Genomic DNA, 21,877 nt, shown 5'->3' with positions numbered 1-21,877 from the left:
GTACAGCAAGGAACCCTTCGCCCTCGCGCAGTTCCTTAAAGCATCACCTGGCCAGGCCTACTGTCCTCTCCAGTCACCCGGTTCTTCTCCCTTCCCTGATAGCCAGTTCTTACCTGCTGGGAGGCAGAAATCTAGGCCTGTGTTCGTCTATGGAGAGGAGTCAGCCAGGGTGGCACCCCAGCCCTGGACACTGCAGGAACCCGGGGGCTAGTGTGCTCATGGGAGCATTTTAATGGAGTTCTGGGAGTGCAGGCAGCTCCATTCCTTCTCCATCCACTCAGCCTGTGCAGTGGCATTGGGCTCAGGCCTCACCCCTGCAGACTGCTCCAGGTGAATCTCTGCAAGTGTAGTTCATTCACTTAGCGCTGCACAGGACACATCTTCAGAACACCCTGCCAGCAATCCTTGGGGCTTTGGAGCAGGGCGAAGAGTCCTGGACTTCTCCCTCAAGCGGGAATAAGCAACTCATCTGAGGCAGTGAAGGGCCAGAGTGGCTATTGGAACCCAGGCAGCTGTAGCTCGTAGTGCTGGGCTCTGGCAAACCACCTATTTCACAGAGGGAGGTAGGGCCAGGCACGCACTGCTAAACGCTACATCGGCCTGGCCCTGCAGGGCTTGGATAGGCACATTCTCCACTCGGACACACTGCTGGTGCATGTTGGCTCCTCCTCGAGTGTGCAAAGGGGTTTCAGTGCAGGCAGAGCAGAGAGGACACAGGTGTTTCTACAGGACACCGTCTCCACCTGCCACCAGCGGGGCTGGAGTGGCTAAAAGCAGCCAGTGCCCTGTCTACACTAGCGTTGCACCAGTGGGTGAATTGAAGACAGGGAGAGAGGAGGGAGCAGCAGTAGCCACGTTTTGCCAGGTACACCTCTCAGCAGGGACAGGGCCCTTCTCAGCAAGAATCACAGAACCACACAGCTCCAACAACAGAGTTTATTAATAGGATTGAGCCTCCACCTGCAAATCAAAGCATTTCAAAATGCCTGCCACAAGCTATGTCGGGAGTGACTTTCGCACGCAAAGGACTGGGTGGGCCTAACCCCACACTGCCCGGCCAGCACCATGAGAGGCTGAGTCAGGAGCTGAGAGTGCAAGGTGGGTTCTTAGTGTCTGCGGGGACCTGCTCTCTCGCCCCGGTTCTCCTTTGGGGGGATGGGGGCCTGGGGCCCGCCCCATGCAGAGTGCATAGCAGATGCCCTGCAGGGTGATGGGGGAGCACTGTCAACACACATAAATACAGACATACAGTTAACAAAAATAGTATTAGAATATTCACAAATGAATAAAAACTACTCTCCGGTATTTACAGCAGAGCACAGAAAATATGTACATGAAGCAGACACCTGCTAGGCCTGTCGGGCGCTGACGCTGGAGTCCCAGGAGACGGGGGATGTTTCAAAGCCAGCGTCATGTTAATGCTTCAGGGGGATGAAACTCCAGGCAGGCACTAGCAGGGCCCAGCTCCTCCTCAGCAGCTTGCAGGAGAGAACAGGAGGTGCGGGGCTACAAGCGGCACACCTCCCCAGCCCCACACCCCCCATGTGGAGGGAGGGGAGGGCATGTCCCGTGCTAGGAGCAGGAGATGCCACGCCCCGCAAGGAGGTGAATGCACAGGCCCAGTATTAAACCAAATGCTGCTGTTACTCAGGCAATCCCGAAAAGCACAGCGGGTATCTGAGTGAGCGGGGAGCACTCCAAGGGAGTACCTGCCACCCTGGACCTAGCAGGGGGCCATCAGGGCTCTGAACACTGCCCTGCTCACTGCTAGAGCGTGGGGCCAGACTTGGAACTCAGCTAAGTGGAACTATCAGGAAGGTGGGCAGGGGCCTTCCTCCATCTCCAGCCCCTTCTCCCCCTTGCCAGCCGGGCTGCCTCTGGCCGTGCTCTGTTCCAGTGCCCAGCTCCTCCATCCCCTCGGACAGATCAGGCTCCTACTTTGCCCCCTGGCCTCGGGACAATGATGCTACAGCTCCCTGCTCCTGCTGGTTCCCTATGGGGCAGCACTCACCTCTGCCGCAGTCTCGCTTTATTCCTCCCACCCTGCCCTCCTGCACAGCAATGAGGAAAGACAGACAGACTCTGCTGCTAGCCCAGAGGGTGCGTGTAGGAAGGGGGCGGGGCAAGCAGTCCCATCACTGCTGGGGCAACCCCACCTGATCTCCTACTAGGCCCTGGGCAGAGCAGTGTTTACTTCTGCCCTTGCTGCAAGCTCCTTGGGCAGCAGCCACCGCAAGCTCTCCAGAGAGCGATGCTAGCAGAGGCAGGGAGCAATTAGAAGCCAAATGTAAACACCTGCCATGGCACTGCTGCTGACACAGTGTTTTTCTCTGTCCATGAGTTGCCCACCTGGCGCTATCTAGGGGATTCCAAGCAAGAAGAGCAAATGCAGACATGCCTGGTCCCCAGAGAGTAGGAAAGCACTTTGCAGCCCCAGGCCCATGCTCGGAGCAGCCAACCCGAGGAACGTGGGGTACCTGCTTGGAGTGCTGGGGTGCAGGATCGGGTGCTTGCAGCATGTAGGGAAAAAGTGGCAGCCTAGGGCAAAAGGGAAGGAGGCGGCACAGTGTAAGTCACTGCAGAAATCTACATTCATAGGGAGAGAACAGCACGAGGATCCCACTGTGCCCATGCCTGGGAGCACAGAATTGGGCCTGACACCCGTCCTAGCAGAGTGCCCTGGGCTGGGCACAGCCAGCGTAGAGACGGGGCCTTGGCCTCTGGAGCTAGACGCAATGGGAGAGCAGATTCAGGCGTATGCAGCAGTACACGGCTCTGGGAGGAGTCTCCTGCAGCACAGGGGAAGGATTAGGACTTTCAGGGCTGGGGAGACGCCTACTGTAAACTCTACCCCTTAACTAGAAAAAATGGTTTGAGGTCTGCTAAGGGCAGACCCGGGGCCCTGGCTGCACCTAACCCCTTCCCACCAGCTCCAGGTGCCACTCACAGCAACCAGGCAATCGCAGCACCAGCTGACCTCACAGACAGAACACCCAGGAGGGGAAGTTGCACTGATGGTTAACAGCAGATCTTCCGGGTTCAGTCTGCCAGAGGCACACTTCTCCCCACCTCCCTGCCACGCCCATGGCCAGCTGAGTCGGGCATTGCCTGGAACATCCCTCCAAGCACTGAGGGCTCTTGCTAGATATGCACAAAGCCTGCAATGACGGTGGGGGTGTGTGGAGGGGGTGGGGCTTGCCCCTAGAGCCTTACCCTAAACATCCTCCCCACCCCCCCAAAGTGCGTCTCCCCATGCCACCTGGGGAAGCACGTTTCCACCCCAATCCCTGCTGTTTGGTGACCTAAGGCACGGGCTGGGGTCCCCAGCAGCCTACGGGCAGCAGCCTGCGGAACAGCTGCCTTGGTCTCCGGGGTTTTTAAAACCAACAGTAAGTGAAGATTAGGATAAAAGGGAGATGGTGGCACACAGGCCAGAAGAGATCTGTGGGGCAGGAGTCACTGCCCTTCAAGATGGGCTGTGGGTGGGGTGCTGCCCCTTGGAATGATCACGTTGCTCTGGAGTATTAGTGTGATGGGTTTTTGCCATTTGCCACAGACCCAGGGCCATCCTGGGCGCTGGGGAGGAGTCAGTGTCCAGTTACTTGCGGCTCAGCAGAGAGCCCAGCAGGAGCACTCCTGCCAGAGTCGCCCCGGTCAGAAGCCACCTGTTGAACTGCTCCTGGCCTTTCCTGCTCTTGGCAGCAGCGTCATTCCCATAGAGATCCACAAACCGCTCCTGTGGGGGGGGGGGGGGGGGTGAGAGAGAGAGAGAGAGAAGGGTTAGGGAGCTGCAGAAGCCGGGGTGTGGGAGGCAGGGCAGAGCTCACATTTAAACACCAGACAATGATCAAATGCAGGCTCCATCTTGTGAGCAGGAGACGAGGGGATTCCTGAACTGCTGCTCCCCCAGGCACTCACCTGGGTCAGAGGCACAAGCCCTGTTCTCGAGTCAGATGACACTGCCCAAGGCCGGCCCTGCACGAGTCAGGCAGCCTGGCCTAGTCTGCACCAGCAAAGCTTTGCTGCCCTTGATGTACCAGCAAACCCTCCTGGCACAGATGCGGCTTATAACAACAAAAGTCTGTTTGTGCCAGGAGAGCTCATACCGGTTTCCTGAAACTCACAAAGTCATTCCCGAATGACGCCACACACCTCGTTCACAATGACTGGGCCCCCAGGCCCACGCACACACCATGGCACCATCGCAAGCAGCCTCCTGCACTGAGCAGGGCATGAAACAGACTGGGAGATCCCCCCAAGGATAGGCAATGTCGTGTTTCTTGTTCGCTCCCTGCCACATGCCAGTGACTGCTCCTTCATCCCCATGCCTCTCTCTCTCGTGGAGAGCAGGTACTGATACAGATGCCTTTGAGCCTTGCTAGGCAGCAGTCAGGAGAATAGCCTCCTGCCCTGCTCTGCAAGAAGCCAGCTGAGCAGCAGCCAAGACACCCAGGACATTCCTTTTATTCAGCCCCTTTTCCCCGAAGTTCCCCCAAACCAAGCCTGGTCGCTACCCCACAAGGCTGCAGAAAAATGTAGAAAACAAAGGACTTGCGTGGATTAAAATACTGATTAAGATGCACAAGAACTCTGTCAGATTTGGCTGGAAAATCCAGGAGGACAAGGTATGCAGCCATTACAAATCCTGAGAACGTTCACCAAGGACAAGACAATTGGATCCAATTTTCAGCACTGGGGAAAGAGAACAATGAGTGTGTTCCTGCTGCAGGGGAGGTCTTGCAAAACCCAGAGGAAGGGCATGTGTGCATCCACTTCCCATGACACCAGAAATAACTCAAACGCTGAAAAAGAGAAGGGCGAGCCTTGAACACAGTGACGAAAGCTACCGAACCGAGTCAGATGTGGACGTTTCCTTTGAGAACCACCCTAATTCCTAGACAAATTGGGCCACCCGTGTTTAAAAAGAAAACGATTTCAGAGACACGCTAACAAACAGAGATCCTCTACCAAAAACGTAACAAGGAAAAAAGCACCTGCTACAAATACATAAGAAGCAAGAGGAAGACCAAGGACAGAGTAGGCCCATTACTCAGTGAGGCGGGGGAAGACAACTACAGGAAATGTGGAAATGGCACAGGTGCTTAATGACTTCTTTGTTTTGGTTTTCACCAAGAGGTTGGTGGCGATTGGACATCTAGCAGAGTGAATGCCAGGGAAAATGAGGTAGGATCAGAGTCTAAAATAGGGAAAGAACACGTCAAAAATTACTTAGACAAGTTAGATGTCTTCAAATCACCAGGGCCTGATGAAATGCATCCTAGAATACTCAAGGAGCTGACTGAAGAGATATCTGAGCCATTAGCAATTATCTTTGAAAAGTCCTGGAATGTCTCCCGTCTTCCATAAGACTGGAAAAGGCCAAATCTAGTGCCGATCTATAAAAAGGGAAAAAGGCCAACCCAGGGGATTAAAGACCAGTCAGCTTAACTTCTGTACCTGGAAAGATAATGGAGCAAATCATTAAGCAATTGACTTACAAATACGTAGAATAAGGTGATAAATAACATTCAGCATGGATTTGTCAAGAACAAATCATGTCAAACCAACCTGACAGCTTTCTTTGACAGGGTAACAAGCCTTGTGGATGGGGGCGGGGGGGAAGCAGTAGAGGTGGTATAGCTTGACTTTAGTAAGGCTTTTGATACTGCCTCACATGATCTCCTCATAAACAAACTAGGGAAATACAACCGTCCTAGATGGAGCTACTATAAGGTGGGTGCAAAACTGGTTGGAAAACCATTCCCAGAGAGTAGTTACCAGTGGTTCACAGTCATGCTAGAAGGGCATAACAAGTGGGATCCCGCAGGGATCAGTTCTGGTCCAGTTCGGTTCAATATCTTCATCAATGATTTAGATAATGGCAGAGAGAGTACACGCATAAAGTTTTGGATGTTACCAAGCTAGGAGGGGTTGCAAGTGCTTTGGAGGATAGGATTAAAATTCAAAATGATCTGGACAAACTGGAGAAATGGTCTGAAGTAAATAGGATGAATTTCAATAAGGACAAATGAGGAGAACTCCACTTAGGAAGGAACAATCAGTTGCACACATACAAAATGGGAAATGACTGCCTAGGAAGGAGCACTGCGGAAAGAGATCGGGGGTCACAAGCTAAATATGAGTCAACAGTGTTATGCTGTTGCAAAAAACCATCACTCTGGGCTGTATTAGCAGGAGTATTGTAAGCAAGACATGAGAAGTAATTCTTCTGCTCTACTCCGCGCTGATTAGGTCTCAACTAAGTATTGTGCCCAGTTCTGGGTGCCACATTTCAGGAAGGATGTGGACAAATTGGAGAGAATCCAGAGAAGAGCAATAAAAATGATGAAAGGTCTAGAAAACATGACCTAGGAGGGAAGATTGAAAAAATTGGGTTTGTTTAGTCTGGAGAAGAGAAGACAGAGGGGACATGACAAGTTTTCAAGTACATAAAAGGTTGCTACAAGAAGGAGGGAGAAAAATTGTTGTTCTTAACCTCTGAGGACAGGATAAGCAGCTTATATTGCAGCAAGGGAGGTTTAGGCTGAACATTAGGAAAAACTTCCTGACAGTCAGGGTGGTTAAGCACTGGAATAAATTGCCTAGGCAGGTTATGGAACCTCCATTATTGGGGATTTTTAAGAGCAGGTTGGACAAACACCTGTCAGGGATGGTCTAGATAATACTTAGTCCTGCCATGAGCGCAGGGGACTGGATTAGATGACCTCTCGAGGTCCCTTCCTGTGCTATGATTCTGTGGGTGCAGACTTCGCCCATATTCTGCAGAGCCTCTGCTTTCCCATCGGCACCAGCAGCTCTCGGGCTGCCACCGCTAGGGACTTGTGCATTTTACATTAACACTCGCCGTTTCTGCCAAAGGCTGGATGGATTGTTACACGTGTTTAATCTTTACAGTATAAAACATATTTAATGTTTTAATGTTCCAGGTTAAAGTGGCTAGAACAGGTTCTGAAAGGGAAGTACTGTGTAACTGCAGTGGCAATGCTCTCTCTCTTCAGTGTACATGTAACCAATTCAGTGCTCAGCAGCTGAGCTGCCATCTTCCTGTTGGCTCATTTCTGGTTTGAGCTCCCCTCCCTGGGAAGCGTGGGGCAGAACTCTCCGTGAGAGATCAAGGCCGGAGCCCTAAACAGCCATCGGATCAGGTCCCCAAACTGCAGCGTGGTCACATGGAGGCTGCCTAATGGCAGAGAGACCTGGCCCTTCCAACGGGCAGGATGGGTCAGCTCCCCCAGGCCTCAACGGCTCCTCCACAGATTAGTCCCCGCTAGTGGGGCACAAGGCACTTCAGTTTCCTCCACAGAACAAGCATCAATTGCAGCTACTCCACCCAGCTGCCAGGCCTGCAGCCATCTTCACCTGCAGGCATTTACCCCTTCCACCAGGTGCACCGTGCCCGCTGAGATCAGTGAACTACCCATTACACCCTCCCACTCACCAACAATATCTTGGGGACCTGCCAGAGACTGCCTTTCACCAGGGCCTGGTACAGCCCTGTCACTGTCAGTACCCAACAGGCATCAGGAGTTTCGCCGCAGCCGACAGTGTGGGAGAGAAGAGGCGGGAGACTAGCATCTGTGTTCCTGCAGCAGACCCCACCTACATCAGCCTTCTTCAGGGAGGGGAGCTGAATGGACACAGAAGCCCTGCGCACCCCACCCTGAACTGTGTGTAAAGACGGCAAAGGAAAGCACAAGACCAGTCATGAGAGAAGCGTGTGTCAGGGAGGGGAGGACACCATGAGTGCAGGACAGGAGGCGCACCGCAAGCACACAGCGTGCTGAACTCAGGAAGGGGGGCGGGGGCAGCAGGGAGACAGCTGAGCTTTGTTTGCTGGGGAGGCTGGACTGAGCAAACCGTTCCATGACTGGAGCCCAATTTTCTATGGTTACTCTAAGAACAAACACCACATGTCTGTTATTGTCTGCTCTGTGCCCACTCCTCTCCTCCCACCCACAGCTAGCGCCCAGTGGGACACACCAGCCCTTCTGGCAGTGAGCTCCCTCACAACAGGGCCCTGCATTCAGCATTATCAAGCTCCACGAGTCATTTCTGGGAAAATGGGTGTTCTGGGACAACAAGATTCTTGGAGTTTCAGGCCACAGGGCAATCTCAGGCATCTACCAGGAATGCAGCCACTCAGGGCTCTGCCTGATTCCTCCCAGCCCTGCACCTCCTGCCAACAGATGGAGGTTCCTACCTCCCATCTGAATGTTGAAATATACATAGATTTAAAGCATGCCAGCACAGGAGGCAACTGGACCCCAACTTCCCCTCCCATGACAGAGAGAAGGGACAGGACAGAATCAGAGGGACAGTGTGGGGAATAGCTGGAAAGGTAGTCAGGGGAGCGGGCAAAAGGACACAGTGGCTTGGATTTGGGGGGATCCTCACCCCCTACGGGACAAGCACTGTCATCGTAACCATACTTGCCCAACTGCATTATTCCAGCACCACTAGTGGCAGGATCCACTCTCTTCCCATAGCCCCGGCAACAAGAGCTCCTACCCCGCCCTCCCCTTGCTAGGCTACCCAGCCTGAGCACCACCCAAGCACAACTTCAAAGCACTGTGTGCAGTGGTTCTGGAAGGCTAGGGGGTCTCACACTAGCACAGGTCTGCCCAGCGGGGCCGGGAGGCTCATTCCCTGAGCTGGGTAGACATCCCACCCATCTTCACGCCCCCCGAAGACACAGGCTAGACCTGGGGCTGCATGGAGTTGAGAGCAATGCACAGAGCAGGGGTCTCGGCCTGAAGTGACATTTCCAATAGTCACCGCAGGAAGGCAGCTTGAAGACAGACATAGCATCTCCTCGGTGAGATGCTCAGTCTGGCTAGAGAGCAGGCCCTGACTGCACGCCCAACCACCCAGCAGAACCTTGACCCAGCAGAGCCTGGACTGAGATCCGAGAATGACCGAGGTAGGCCACCCCCCCCCCCGAGCTGGTTCCTTGGAAGGGTCAGAGAGCCGGAGGGCTGGTCAGGACCTCGAGAAGATGCCTTTCCAGGGCTGGGGAGTTTGCTGATCATCTGGGTCCAAAGCACATGGAAACGTCAGCAGCTCTGCTGACCCACCCAGGACACCAACTCCTTCCCACCTACTGAGGCACTCCAAATCTCCAAAATAAGCCCCACCCCAAAGAGTTCCATGAACAGAGCACCGACCCCACCCACAGGGATAGGGCTGCGCTGCAGCTGCAAGAGGTTCTTCCAGATACAGCAACACAATGTAGACCAAATTTGGGTACCCCGTGCCAAGTGCAGAATTCCCACTGGAGTCAACAGGAGCAATGGACATTCACAAGGCTTTTGTTTAGATACCTTACTATTAAGCACAAGTCTGACCCTGGGGAGGGATGGGGAGACGAGAAACTCCTGCTGCAGAAGGTATATACCTGCCCCAGGTAAACGGCACGGCTGTCCATCAGAGCTCTAATCCACAGCAATCCTGGCTCTCATGGAACGGGGGGTCCAAGTTCAGTACGCAGCCAGACTACAGAAGAACTTTACCCCCGGCAGCCCTGAGGTTTATCAAGCATGCCTGTCGGTCAGATTAAAGCAGGAACTGGCCTTGCAAACATTTCCCAACAGCATTCCAGAGAGCAGGGCAAATCTGAGGCTAGCTTTGTTCTCCTAGCTCACTGGGGAAGTAAACAGGCCTGCTCCCCTGCTATGCACAAATCGCACAGCGCAGGACTGGAGACCAAGGAGGGCCAGCGAATGGGAATCAATACAACAACAAACGGTAATGAGAGCTTGCCAGCCAAGCATTTCCCCGCCCCACCAGCAACTGATGGGCCCCAGACACCGCTTTGCTCCCAGCGCACTCCATGAGAAGCTCTGCGTCCTGACCTGGGCTGAGGGCCCTTTTCTTCCCCCACAGGAGCAGGGTATGTATTATATTCAGACTGCCATTTTTCCCAGCAGGATTTTCTCCTGAACAAAGAAGGCTGCAGTAAGTCATCCAGTCTGCAACAGCACAGATAAGCTTGGAGTGACCCTGTGTCTGTGTCACGCCTTATTGTGCGACGCACAGAAATCAGACAGGCGGCAGCTCTCTGCTAAATCCCCTCCCGCTGCCTGAGCCTCTAGAGGGTTCTCCTGACTCCAGCAGCTGTGCCAAGGAACGGCATGGAGCACCTGGTAATGTCCCCATTACCATCCAGACAAGACATCAAGAGACAAGCTGTGACTGTTGCCATGGTCAGCTACGTGGGTTTCAGTTCCTAAGCTACTGCTGTGATTGACAAGTAGCTCAGCCAACTGCTTTTAAACTGGCTCCTCCCCATAAGTCATAGAAAATGCAGCTCACTTCCTCCCATTACTTAGAAGATGTGAAACATCCTCAAATCCTGCCCCTCCATCACAGCTCCTTGCAAAGCACCCATCCCTCCACACCTTGCTGTGTACACATGCTAAAGTTTTAACCGATGACCAAATTCCAGCCTGGAGTAAGCAGGGATTTGGGGATTTTCAGAGGCCCCAGGGCTTTGCACCTGCTTGCCCCAGGACTGAATTTGGCCTGAAGCCTGTCTCATTTGTCACAGACCCTCATTTTTGTGGGCTGCCACATGAGGCTGCTGCAGAGATTGATAAACGTGCAATTTCAAAAGCAAGTTTTTCAATGGCCTGTTTGGAACAGATGGGAGTCATGTAAAATCCCAAGCGACACCAATTCTTGCTGTGGCCTGAAGCAAATTGCTTAACCTCTCTGCCTCAATTTCGCCCTGTAAAATGGGGATCATTTTACCTCCCAGGCGTGTTAGTGAGGACAAATTCATTCCTGTTTATATTGTGCTTCAAAGTACCTAACAAGTAGTTCATACTACAGCCAGCTGGACAGGGCCCAGATCCAGGTGTCAGAGGGTCTCTGGCTGCAGCCTCAGATACACACTAATGCTGTTTCGCAGCTGGATCAGGTTGGCGAACCCTTTTCCCAAGTCAAACTTTTCACAGCCCCCTTACATGTTTTTACTCTGATTTTTACAGTGAATATAACAGTGATAACAAGTATCAAAGGGGTAGCCATGTTAGTCTGGATCTGTAAAAGCAGCAAAGAGTCCTGTGGCACCTTTCAGAAGTGCTGTGCCGAGTCTTCATTTATTCACTCTAATTTAAGATTTTGCGTGCCAGTAATACATTTTAACATTTTTAGAAGGTCTCTTTCTATAAGTCTATAATATAGAACTAAACTATTGTTTTATGTTTAAGAAGCTTCAATTAAAATGCAGAGCTCCCCGGACTGGTGGCCAGGACCCGAGCAGTGTGAGTACCACTGAAAAATCAGCTCGCATGCCGCCTTCGGTACACATGCCATAGGTTGCCTACCCCTGTTATAGACTAACAGACGTATTGGAGCATGAGCTTTCGTGGGTGAATAGATCCGACGAAGTCTAGTTAGTCTGTAAGGTGCCACAGGACTCTTTGCTGCTTTTAGTGATAACAATAAACCCCTATAGAGGCTGACAGGGAATAGTTGACCTTGAGGGCTCAGGGTGTGCACGGAGGAACAAGATATTTTTTTTAACCTGAGATTGTTATAAAGTTTTCAACACCTTGGGAGTGAAGTCTCCTGTTCGCCTTTCTTGTCCCCCTAGGGGCCACGACCTACTGATTGCAAAACACGCTCTAATGCAATGAAATATTAGAGGACCCTAGGGCAGCACAGACTCCTGCTAACTTATACCATGTGCCCTACCATGCCAGCCTTATTCTTCACCGTTCTGTTGGGGAAGAAGTACCAGATGTGTGTGTCTATAATTCCCATCCATTGAGAGGAACACAGAAGGCCGATAGGTTTCACTTTAGGGCTACCAGCTCCTTTGGGCACCACAGACCTGTTATATTGTATCCTCTGCGCCATTGCTGTGGGGAGGGGACAGGTCACTGATGTAAGAATCCTGCCCAGAGAGAAAGAGATCAGGATTCTTGTTTATTTCCAACGTCCTCCATATTTACAGGTGGGAGGGGGAAGGTGAGCATGCGGTTTGTGATAACAGAGAAACCGAGCCCTCAATGTGTTGGCAGTTGCATCCAGAACACTTTGGGGTCAGGGGAAGCACTTTGCTCCCAAGGAAGGGCTAGTTAATGATTCCCTAGCAGGATGCTGGGCAGGAATGCATAAGCTCCTCCCACTGCAAACAGCCACGCTGTGTGGATATGCATGACCCTGCCACTCCCCCAACCTCCATGCTGAGTGCATATATCGCCTCACTCCCCTCCCCACCAATGGCCCTGGTAACACAGTGCTTATTCAGAAGGGTCCACACAGTCATTCTGTAGACTCACAGCCCAACAGCTCCCTGACCTGCCAGTTCGCAGCTGGGGCTGCCTCACAAGACAACGGCAGATCTCTGGCCCTAGTCAGGTGCACTAGAACCCTTTCCCTCCCTCCCGCCGCTCCCCCAGATGCTGCTGTCTCCGCATCCTCTCAGGAAATCGCCAGACCTTTGTTTCTAGGGTGACCAATATTGTTATTTGGGGGGCAGGGGCGAAGAGAGAGAATCAAGACTGTGGAGATTCCTTTATTGAGCCCAATGCTAAATAAGGGGGAAAATCCTTGTTCCCCCTACACAGTCCCCAAGCACCCCCTTGCCCTGCTCTAATAAGTCTTCCAGGAAAGGGGGGGGGGTGTTGTCAGGCAGAGTGTTAGCACGCCTTGGTAACTGACAAGCTGCCATATTTGCATAGATTTCAGCACTAAGGGATTTAGACACAATCTCATCATAGCACCAAAAATTGTCACAAAGAAACTAAGAACTAAGTCTTTCCACTTGGTGATAAAACCAAAGGCCCTTCCCCCACAAGACACTGTGCAGCTGCATAGACACCAAGCAAACAGAACTGCTATAGGGAGCGGTCACCCAGCAGAACGAAGGGCCTTCGCTAGGGCACGAGAGATGAAGCAGGCTGGCTTGGCAGAGCGCCGATAGGGCAAGCAGGCTGGCCTAGCATTTTGTTTCTAGTTTTGATAGCATCTGTCTCAGAGCTTGTGGAAATCATTAGAATTCTTCTTGGAACCTGACTTGTTTTGAAGCGCTTATTTCTAAGAAAAGAAAGTGTTTGCTGAGCAAGAGATAAATGGCATCTGGTGAATACATGGAGCTATCAGGCACTACAGGCAGGGAGGGACAACAGTGGAGGAGCATGGAGCACCCCTCCTCTTCCTCCAGAACTGGACAACATGTAGCTGGCAGGGCACTGAGGGCCGCACAGCAGAGTGGCCCCCATCCCTTTCCACGTCAACATGCCTGGAGAAGCCAGTGAATTCTGCGGAAGTCACTAATGCTCCCCATTCCAGCCACACTGCATGAGGCTCTGCCCCCACCCCATGCTCGGTTCCCAGACTCAGCAAGCCCAGACTGGGGGCAGGCAGGACGAAGGGACAAGGCTGCTTTAGCTCAGAATTTGATGGCCATACTGGAGACTAGCGAAGTGCAGGTCTCCTGGTTACCTTTCAGCTCATGCACTAACTCAAGGCCTTGCTTCCCTTATACCTGAGATCTAGCCCCCCAAGTGTCAGTTTCAACCTCTTCAACCCCCTGTTCTGGATATCAGACTAGTCCAGACATGTCCAGATATTTCTAGCCTCCCCCAGTCACCTTTATCTGAAAGGAAATGTTTAGAATTCCTGAGTTGCTCAAACGATGACTCTCTGATAGCAACAGCACGTTACAAAGAGGATCACAGACAATCTGTATTGGCTTACCCCATCCTCCCAAGGGTAGATTGTTTTACAATAGGCCCTCTCTGCACTTCACACATTCCCTCCTTCCCCCCCACCCCCAAGTCAACAGATACACTAACAAGGATGGGGCAGTAGGCAATAGTGAAATATAACAGAAGCACTTATGCCAATAGCTAGTGAGGTATCACCTCACCTCCAAGTCATCCAGGAACCATCCACTGTTTCAGCAGTGCAGTTCAGCATCTCTCTATTTGTTTTTGCCACCCCGACCCTCCCTGCTGGTCAGAAGACATTGTACATGCACAGAATCAGATTCACAGCCCATACTCCGCTCCATCCGCCACCCCACTTGGATCCTCATTCCCCCCCACACCTACACTGAGCTTGGCATCCTGAAGGTCCCACAACACTTTGCATATCCGTTTAAATGTGTAAAGCAGGCAGTTACCAATCACCTCATCCACCCTAAAACGCAGCCACCTCTGGGGTGAGATGCAGCAGATGTTTAAACAGTGCCAACAATGTCAACTGGGTGTGAAGGAAGTATCTCGGCAGATAACAATAATCTATCAGATCTGAAATTTGGCCAGGACACTGGCATTCACATCCCTATCTGGAGACTGATGGGAACTAGAGCTTTAAATGAATTGGTAGTACCAACCCTGTTAGCTGGGTTAGTTTCATTCTCTTGTGTCTAGGTAACTATCTGAAATGCTAACACTAGACAGGTGGGAAGGAAATCAGTTGCACTCTCTATAGTGAAATCAGGAACAGGGCCAAGTTCGAGCCAAGTGACGCAGACCAAGTTCCTTTTTCAAGGTACAAGCAGGATTCAGCGAGTAGCAGTGATCCATGAGGACAGACGAGGGAAGCAGATGTAGGGGATAATCCCTGTCTAGTCTCTGGGCAGCAGCATATTGTCTGAGCCACGGCTGGGGTACAGAGGAGAGCAGGGCAGTTAATAGGGGAATGAAAGAGTTTGGGTACCAAGAAAGATTCCTTGGTGTGGCATGGCTGAAGTGCGCCAGCATGTGAATGGGTCACTTGGTTCTTTGACAGCAGAGGAGTCCCTCCTATAGAGTGGCAGTGTGTGCAGATGACAGGGAGGGAGCTTGGTCCTTTGCAAGCCAGCCTGGGCAGGGTTCAGAAAAAAATTCAATGGCCTTTCACACAGAATATTCCATGTGGAGGAAACAGGCAACAGATCAGCCCGAGGGCCGCACCTTCCACCTAGCAATGGCACTGCCACGCCTGCTTATTTACAGCCCGAGCCTGTAAAACAGGAGCTTATTTATAGCCCAACCCAGTGAGTAAACACACAGCGGAGTGACCACCACACACACGGCTCCCTCTGCCACCCCAACAAGATCTGCTTGGGAAAGAGCCGTGTACCAGTAGAGAGAAACACCCCAAACAGTTCAGCAAATACACTGGGCTGTTCATTCAAGAGTCTCAAAGCACTGTCTAAATATTAGTTAGCTCTCAAAACCATCCTATGGTGTGGAGCACTATTATCCCAGATGGGGAAACTGAGGCACGAAGCAGTTTAAGTGACCAGCCCAGAGTCATATGCCAGTCTGTGGCAGAGTTGGGAACGCAATCCTGGGCTCTTGACTCCCAACTGCTGGTGTTTAGCCACAGGACACTGTTCCCCTCAAAAGAAGCTCTCTGTGTTTCTAGTATACCTGTAACTATAACTGTAACAGCAGCTGTGTTACTGCTAAAATACCTATGATGCACCCCAGCCACGAGCTAGCAACTGCCATTAGAATTTGGATTAATGTGCATTTGGGAATAGTTGCACACAGAGATGAGCAAGACGAGGTGTGGAATAGGAAACACCCTGGTTCCAGCAAAGCCCAGGAACAACAGCTGCCCTTTACTCAACTCACCACACGGGATTGGCATGTACAAACCTGCAGATGAAGCTCAATGGAGAAAAGCACTATCAGAAAAACTGAAAACAGGAGTATTCCCAAAGGCTGCTGCTAGAATCCTGTAAACACAGCTCAGCGGGTCCCCACGTGACTACTAGAGCCCAAGAGAGCCCAGGGGTCCGCTGCTCCATCTCTCTCCTCCACGGAACCGGATGACAGACTGCAAACCCCACAAGCCCTTTGCATGTTTGTATGGCTGCTCAGACATCCCTCAAAGCCAGGACCTGAGTGTCAGGCAGCAGCAATGTCCAAGCAGTTATAATTGCCATTGGCGCACAGCACCACCCTTGCAATCCAAATATTTCAGAAAACAGACTACCTCTCCCCCACTGCCCTGCCACATCCCACGTCAGATTTGACATCAGAGAACAGGCCTCAACCCCTCTCCAGAGCTGCCCCTCACACTCGGCTTTGCTGTTCCGCCCCTAGTGTTCTTTCAAGTGCTTTGTCAGTAACTCACTGCCAGCTTCCATGGCGAGTGGGGAGAGAGTGGGGGGAGATACTAGCAGACTCTGCAGGTGCAAATGCTTCAGGGACTCAGTTTTAACTGTTATGCAAATAACTGACCTACATGGAAGCAGCTGGCTAATTTCAATTACAATAGCAGGGAATTCTGGGTGATGTGAACCCTGAGTTCTCAGCAATCACTGTCAAACACCAGGATGTTGTGACCCAGGGCTGTGTAGAGATAAAACCTCTGCCACTCTCCCCCTCCACCCCCATTCACACACAGCAGGACACAAGCATTAGGTAAGGCACACAGGCTGTCCCAGTTTGCAGAAAGGCTCCAGCCAGAGTGGGTACTGGAGTGGGAAGTACAATAAATCTCCAGAGTTCAGTGCACACTACAGCCAAAGCCAGTACTCCGCGAAGCAGAGACAAACAGTCACTAGCACATTCCATTCCTAACCCTGCTGCCAGGGACGCTTGTCAAACTGGTTTCATCACCAGCTTCACGGAAACTACAATGCGCTTGCACCACTCCGAGATGACAAGTGCTCACCAGCAATTTCAGCATTTCCCAATGTGTCAGAGGGGTTATCCAGAGAGCTGCAGCCTGTTCTGGGCATTTCAGAAGAGACTGGAGAGGACAGACGTGTTCACTCTATTGCGAGGCAATCAGCCATCAGATGAAACATTAATGTGCAGCAAAACAAGAGCTGGCATGAATGACTAATCCACTTGCATCCAACTTTCATCAGTGAAAGTTATTCCCTCAGAATCATCTGGGCTGAGCCACAGACCAGAACCAGTATCAGGAACACAGAGAAGAGGGAGAGCGGGGAGCCATGAAGCCATAATACAAAAGCACAGTGAGGAACGTGTAGGTCGAGCCGGATCCACTCAGGAGATTAGCACCTGCTGGGAATGGGATTGCATTTCCTTGGACTAACCCATTTAATACCTTTTGGAAAACAGTCTCTATGCGGCTTCTCCCCACTGGACAGATGGTGTCTGAGCCCCAACAGGGCAGACCAGTCTGCTGGCCTGTGGTGAGAGAGGCACATGTTAGGGGCAGCGGGAAGACTCTGTGTCTTGTGTCAGAGCTATCTGAAGCCTAGAAGACAGTGCAACGGCTGTGTGCCTAGCGAGGTTGCTATGTAACACAAGCATCTACTTTTGGGGGAGACCATGCCTTCAGTATGTGGTGCCCAAGGAGAGGAACTGAGCTGCATTTTCACCCAGTCACACTCTTCGCCCCCAAGCATTAAGAAAGTTCCTGTATCTTTGTAGAACTGGGTATGAGGCAACAGTTTCTGCAAGGAGGCAGCTTTTGCAAAGACACCACCTTTGGGCTTCACTGGACTCTGACACCATGTCCACATTCCTCATTCTCTGGAGCCAGAGCTGGGGTGTGCCCTACAATGCTCTCAAGCCTGTGACCAGAGTGCAATCTTATCATTTCTTAGGCATCTCCCCCTAGACTGAGAAGCTGGGTGCAAGAACATGCTCCCCCACAAAAAACATGCCTTGGGAAAATGGTCCAAATAGACAAGAAATCAGGACCCACTCCTCCTTCCACACACAGACCCACTCTGATTTTAAATAGACTGTCTCAGCCCTTCTCTCTTGGGTAAGTCCCAGGGATCCTTTGAGCAGAGCTTCTCCTCCAAACACCCCCCTGGGATGGAGCTGGAGAAGGGGAGGGAGATGCACTCATTTAGTTCCTCTTAATCCATGTGAGATCTCAAGTGATTTAGCCCATGAAGTCACTTAGCAAGAAACCTCCTGACCAACAGGAGAGGGAGCTCCCTAACATATGCAAGGCAAAGTACTGCAGCAGGAGAAAGCTCCTTTGGAGCGCTCTACTCTGGGCCTTAGTCACACACTGGAAGCAAATAATTGTTTCATCCAATAAGATATTGGTGAGCCACATGATTTCAGGACGGAATAAGCATAACCAAGAGCTTATGGCCACAGGTTTATAGGAGTTCAAATCGGACGCCCTCAATAGAAAAGGATCTTGGGGTTACGGTAGATGGAAAGTTGAACATGAGCCTACAGTGTGCTCTTGTAGCCAAAAAGGCTAATAGCACACTGGGCTGTATTAGTAGGAGTGTTGCCAGCAGATCGAGGGATGTGATTATTCCCCTCTATTCGGCACTGGTGAGGCCGCATCTGGAATATTGTGTCCAGTTTTGGGCGCCACACTACAAAAAGGACGTGGAACAATTGGAGAGAGTCCAGCGGAGGGCAACAAAAATGATTAGAGGACTAGAGCACATGACTTATGAAGAGAGACTGAAGGAACTGGGCTTATTTAGCCTGCAGAAGAGAAGACTAAGGGGGGATTTGATAGCAACCTTCAACTACTTGAAGGGATGCTCCAAGGAGGAGGGAGCTAGGCTGTTCTCAGTGGTGACGGAGGACAGAACAAGGAGCAATGGTTTGAAGTTGCAGCTGCGGAAGTCAAGGCTGGATATTAGAAAAAACTTTCTGACTAGGAGAGTGGTGAAGTATTGGAATGGGTTACCTAGGGAAGTGGTAGAATCTCCATCTTTAGAGATATTTAAAGTCCGGCTAGACCGCACCCTGGCTGGGATTATTTAGGGAAAGTGGTCCTGCCTTTAGCAGGCGGTTGGACTAGATGACCTCATGAGGTCCCTTCCAACCTTTTGATTCTATGATTCTATGAATACACAAAGCTGGGGCTTCACTTGAGGGCTACTCGTGACCATCTGTATACAGCCTCCATTTCCTAACCAGCACAGCTAGTCACTGCCTGAGACAACAGTGTCACCACAGCTTTCCTGCCAGCGGAATGCCATTAACCCGCTCCCACTGAAGCCAATGGCAAAACTCCCATGGACTTCTGAGTGGGACCAAGATCATGTCCAAAACACCAGTGAAATGGTCCAGAAAGGGCAGGAACCATCTGAGTGGAAGCTGTCCTACCGTTCCCCTCCTCTCTGCACTGACCAGTCCCAGGGTGCAGCAGTCAAACAAGCCCTTACTCTAGCTCCAGTGCACACAATGGTGAACCAGGCAGCTCGCTCCAAGGTGTGGCTGGGTGTTGAGAGTCCTGTGCTTCCCTCACCTTTGCTCTGTTTAGTGCGGAGCTCTTGGCTTCAGGTGAAGGACTGCACTGGTATCGACAGCAGCGGAGGAGGGAGGGGAGGGAAAGGAGAGATCTTTTATTCTTTCCCCCCCTTTCTTCTCACTCTGTAAAGGGCCTCCAGGTGCTCAGACACCTGTGCTGTCAAACAGACAGTTCTGTCCGTTCCCCTCTTCAGCCCAAGCATATGATTCTATTTCCAACCAACAAATCAACCCAGCCTGCACCTGCTGCTTTCGTCATGGGCAAGGCACCTCACGGTACGCTATACATAGCCATCCCTTCATGCACAGTTTACAACGGGACAAAATCCTGCTTCAGAAGCTCTGGCTGCATGCTGACCTCCCTCGGAACTCCCTGTTACAGAGCAACCCGAAGAGGCTGCAAGTTAGTGCACAGGGTATAAAGCTCACTGAAATCAGAAGAGTAGATTAACTCCACGTTCATTCAACTCTCCGCTCCCTTAAAAGGGGGAGAGGGGGAAAACAAGCACAACCACCACCGCATTCAAATAATCCCAGAGGCAGCAGAAACTTCTCTGGTTAAAACTCCGAAGACGCCTTTGAATTCCATCCACTCCTCCCTCCCTCCCCTAAAGGCAGGCACCAGCACCGAGGGCTTCTGGGTGCCCATTAATGGAATCCTAAGAGACAGCAGTGGATCAGTACACGTGAGCATGTGCCTGGGAGAAAACACGTGTGGATGTAAAGATGCTGGCTGCATGGAGGAGCTGTGCTGGGCGTTTCCGCCTGGAGGTTGCCCTTCCCAGCACTGGTGAGCTCCTCTATTCACGCTCTATCTAAAATAAGTGCAAGAATAAAAATAAGTGAAAGGCCTAAAAATAAAAAACAAAGGAAGCAGTTTTCTGCACCATAACTAGGTCACCCAGCTCGCCAGCATGCGAGTTGTGGCAGAAGGCACACAACCTTATAGGCCTCCTGAATTCAAAATCAACATGTCTCTTTTAAAATTTTCCTGTCACGAAACCCACACCTGCTCCCCAGTAACCCCCAGCTGGAGCCATCTGTTAACGGTTCTGCCCTCCAGTCAGCTTGGGCTGTTTTGCTTGTGTGGCAAACTGTAACCTTATCCCCCTACCTGAACGCTGCAACAACGAACACTGCCCCAGAGGACACAACCGAAGCTGCCCTGTGCGTTCAGACGAGGTCATGCTTCCTTCTTTAGAAACAGACCGACAGGCCTGATGCTGTGAAGTGGAGAGAGCTCTCGCAGGCCCAGCGACAGGGGCTCCCCTTTAAGTGCACACCAAAGGGCAGTCAGTAACTAAGCTTGAGAAGGTCTCGTGCCAATAGACCGTCATTGTCACTGGCACAGCACAGATAGGACCGGGGAGTTCTGGGAACGTTCAGAAATAAGAAATCTGACCTTGGAGAGGAATGCTAAACAGACAATCCCAGGTCCCATCCCAAACAGGGCAATGTCTGTGAGGGACCAAAATGCTTCCTTCCCTGTTACCAATGGTACTCTTTAGCCACTTTGGAACAATGGGTTTTCCAGGAGCAGCATCCCTGCCAGGAGGGGCAGCAGGAGAGGAGAGCACCACTCAGCAGAGAGAAGGCCACTGAGGCATGCTCTGGAGGATGCCAATAGCAGTTATAGCTCCTACTGCCACAGATCATCACAAAGGGGGGAGACATCTCTGCCTAGCCATTCTGCTGTTGTCTCAGAAACAACCAGCGTCAATCAGGGATGGCTCCCACTTTTGTTATCAGATATTGTTAAGGTTCTCAGATGAGCATCCCCACCCCAAGCCCGCCAATCCAGTTTCTCCCAGGACTGGTCAGGCTTAGTAATTGCTAGGGAAATAGTTATTTGTCCTAGAGAAGTGCTCCTGGTTCTCTCAGAAAGGGACTCTATTCCCACAACATTCCAACTTTCACTCAACAAAATGTGAGGGGGGGGAAGGGAGGAGGGGAGGAAAGAAGAGCTGCAAAGGCCCTGAAACATCACATCACCACTGAGCCTCCAGCACACTCCTGCCGAGGGCCTGCTGTGTGTGTTTCCATTCAAATTATATAAAGGGAGACTTATGTAGTTTCTGACATCCAGTCAGGGACCCAAAAACGAGGTGTGGCCGTACATGTCAGGCACATGCATAAAAAGCAGCAATTTCCACAGGGTGAGTGAGGGCTCACCATTCCCAACCCCTCTGGCTGGGTCAGGCAAGGCATCTCAATAGCACGAACATGCAAAGACCTAGGGCAGCTCACAGTCAGGGCCTGAACTCCAATCTCAAACACCACCAGCAGATCGGGGGAACTAAAGTTAACGAGAGCATCTGAGAATCGGTAACAGTGAAAAATAGTTGGAAATGCGTCTTGGGGTATTTTTAAAGTACTTTGTTTTTTGAATCCCAGGATCTCAGAGAACTTTACAAACATGAACTCTCACAGTCCACCCTGCAAGGTAGGGAAGTGTTATCAGTGACAGAACAAGGGGGTGAGAGATCAGGGGTTCTGACACACAGATTCCTGCTTTGATGACAGACCTTCAAAATATGTAATCAAATTGCACAACACCGAGAGAGACACCAGATAGGAAAAAGATAGGGAGAGAAGAGAGGCAGAAACTGAGGAAGTAGGGTGAAGAGTGAAAGTCTGCAAAGATTTCTTTCCATCTTTCACTTTTTAGCAGGCAGGAATTCTGCTGCTGGGCT

The 21,877-nt window shown here is 51.4% G+C and overlaps 1 protein-coding gene across 3 annotated transcripts in view; it reads right to left on the bottom strand.

Annotated features, from left to right (window-relative positions):
• Positions 1-922: 922 nt before the first annotated feature.
• BCL2L1 (BCL2 like 1) overlaps positions 923-21,877 on the bottom strand; it is a 29,528-nt gene continuing 8,573 nt past the window's right edge. For all 3 annotated transcript variants that reach the window (XM_032766371.2, XM_032766372.2, XM_032766373.2), the window contains exon 3: positions 923-3,736. In XM_032766371.2, coding sequence (XP_032622262.1) covers positions 3,599-3,736 — 138 coding nt within the window. In that variant the 3' untranslated portion in view covers positions 923-3,598. The remainder of the gene's footprint in view (positions 3,737-21,877) is intronic.

This window comes from Chelonoidis abingdonii, chromosome 14 (assembly GCF_003597395.2).
Source record: "Chelonoidis abingdonii isolate Lonesome George chromosome 14, CheloAbing_2.0, whole genome shotgun sequence".
Taxonomy (NCBI): domain Eukaryota; kingdom Metazoa; phylum Chordata; order Testudines; family Testudinidae; genus Chelonoidis; species Chelonoidis abingdonii.
Note: the sequence above shows the minus strand (reverse complement) of the source record. Positions and strands in the feature narration are given on the sequence as shown.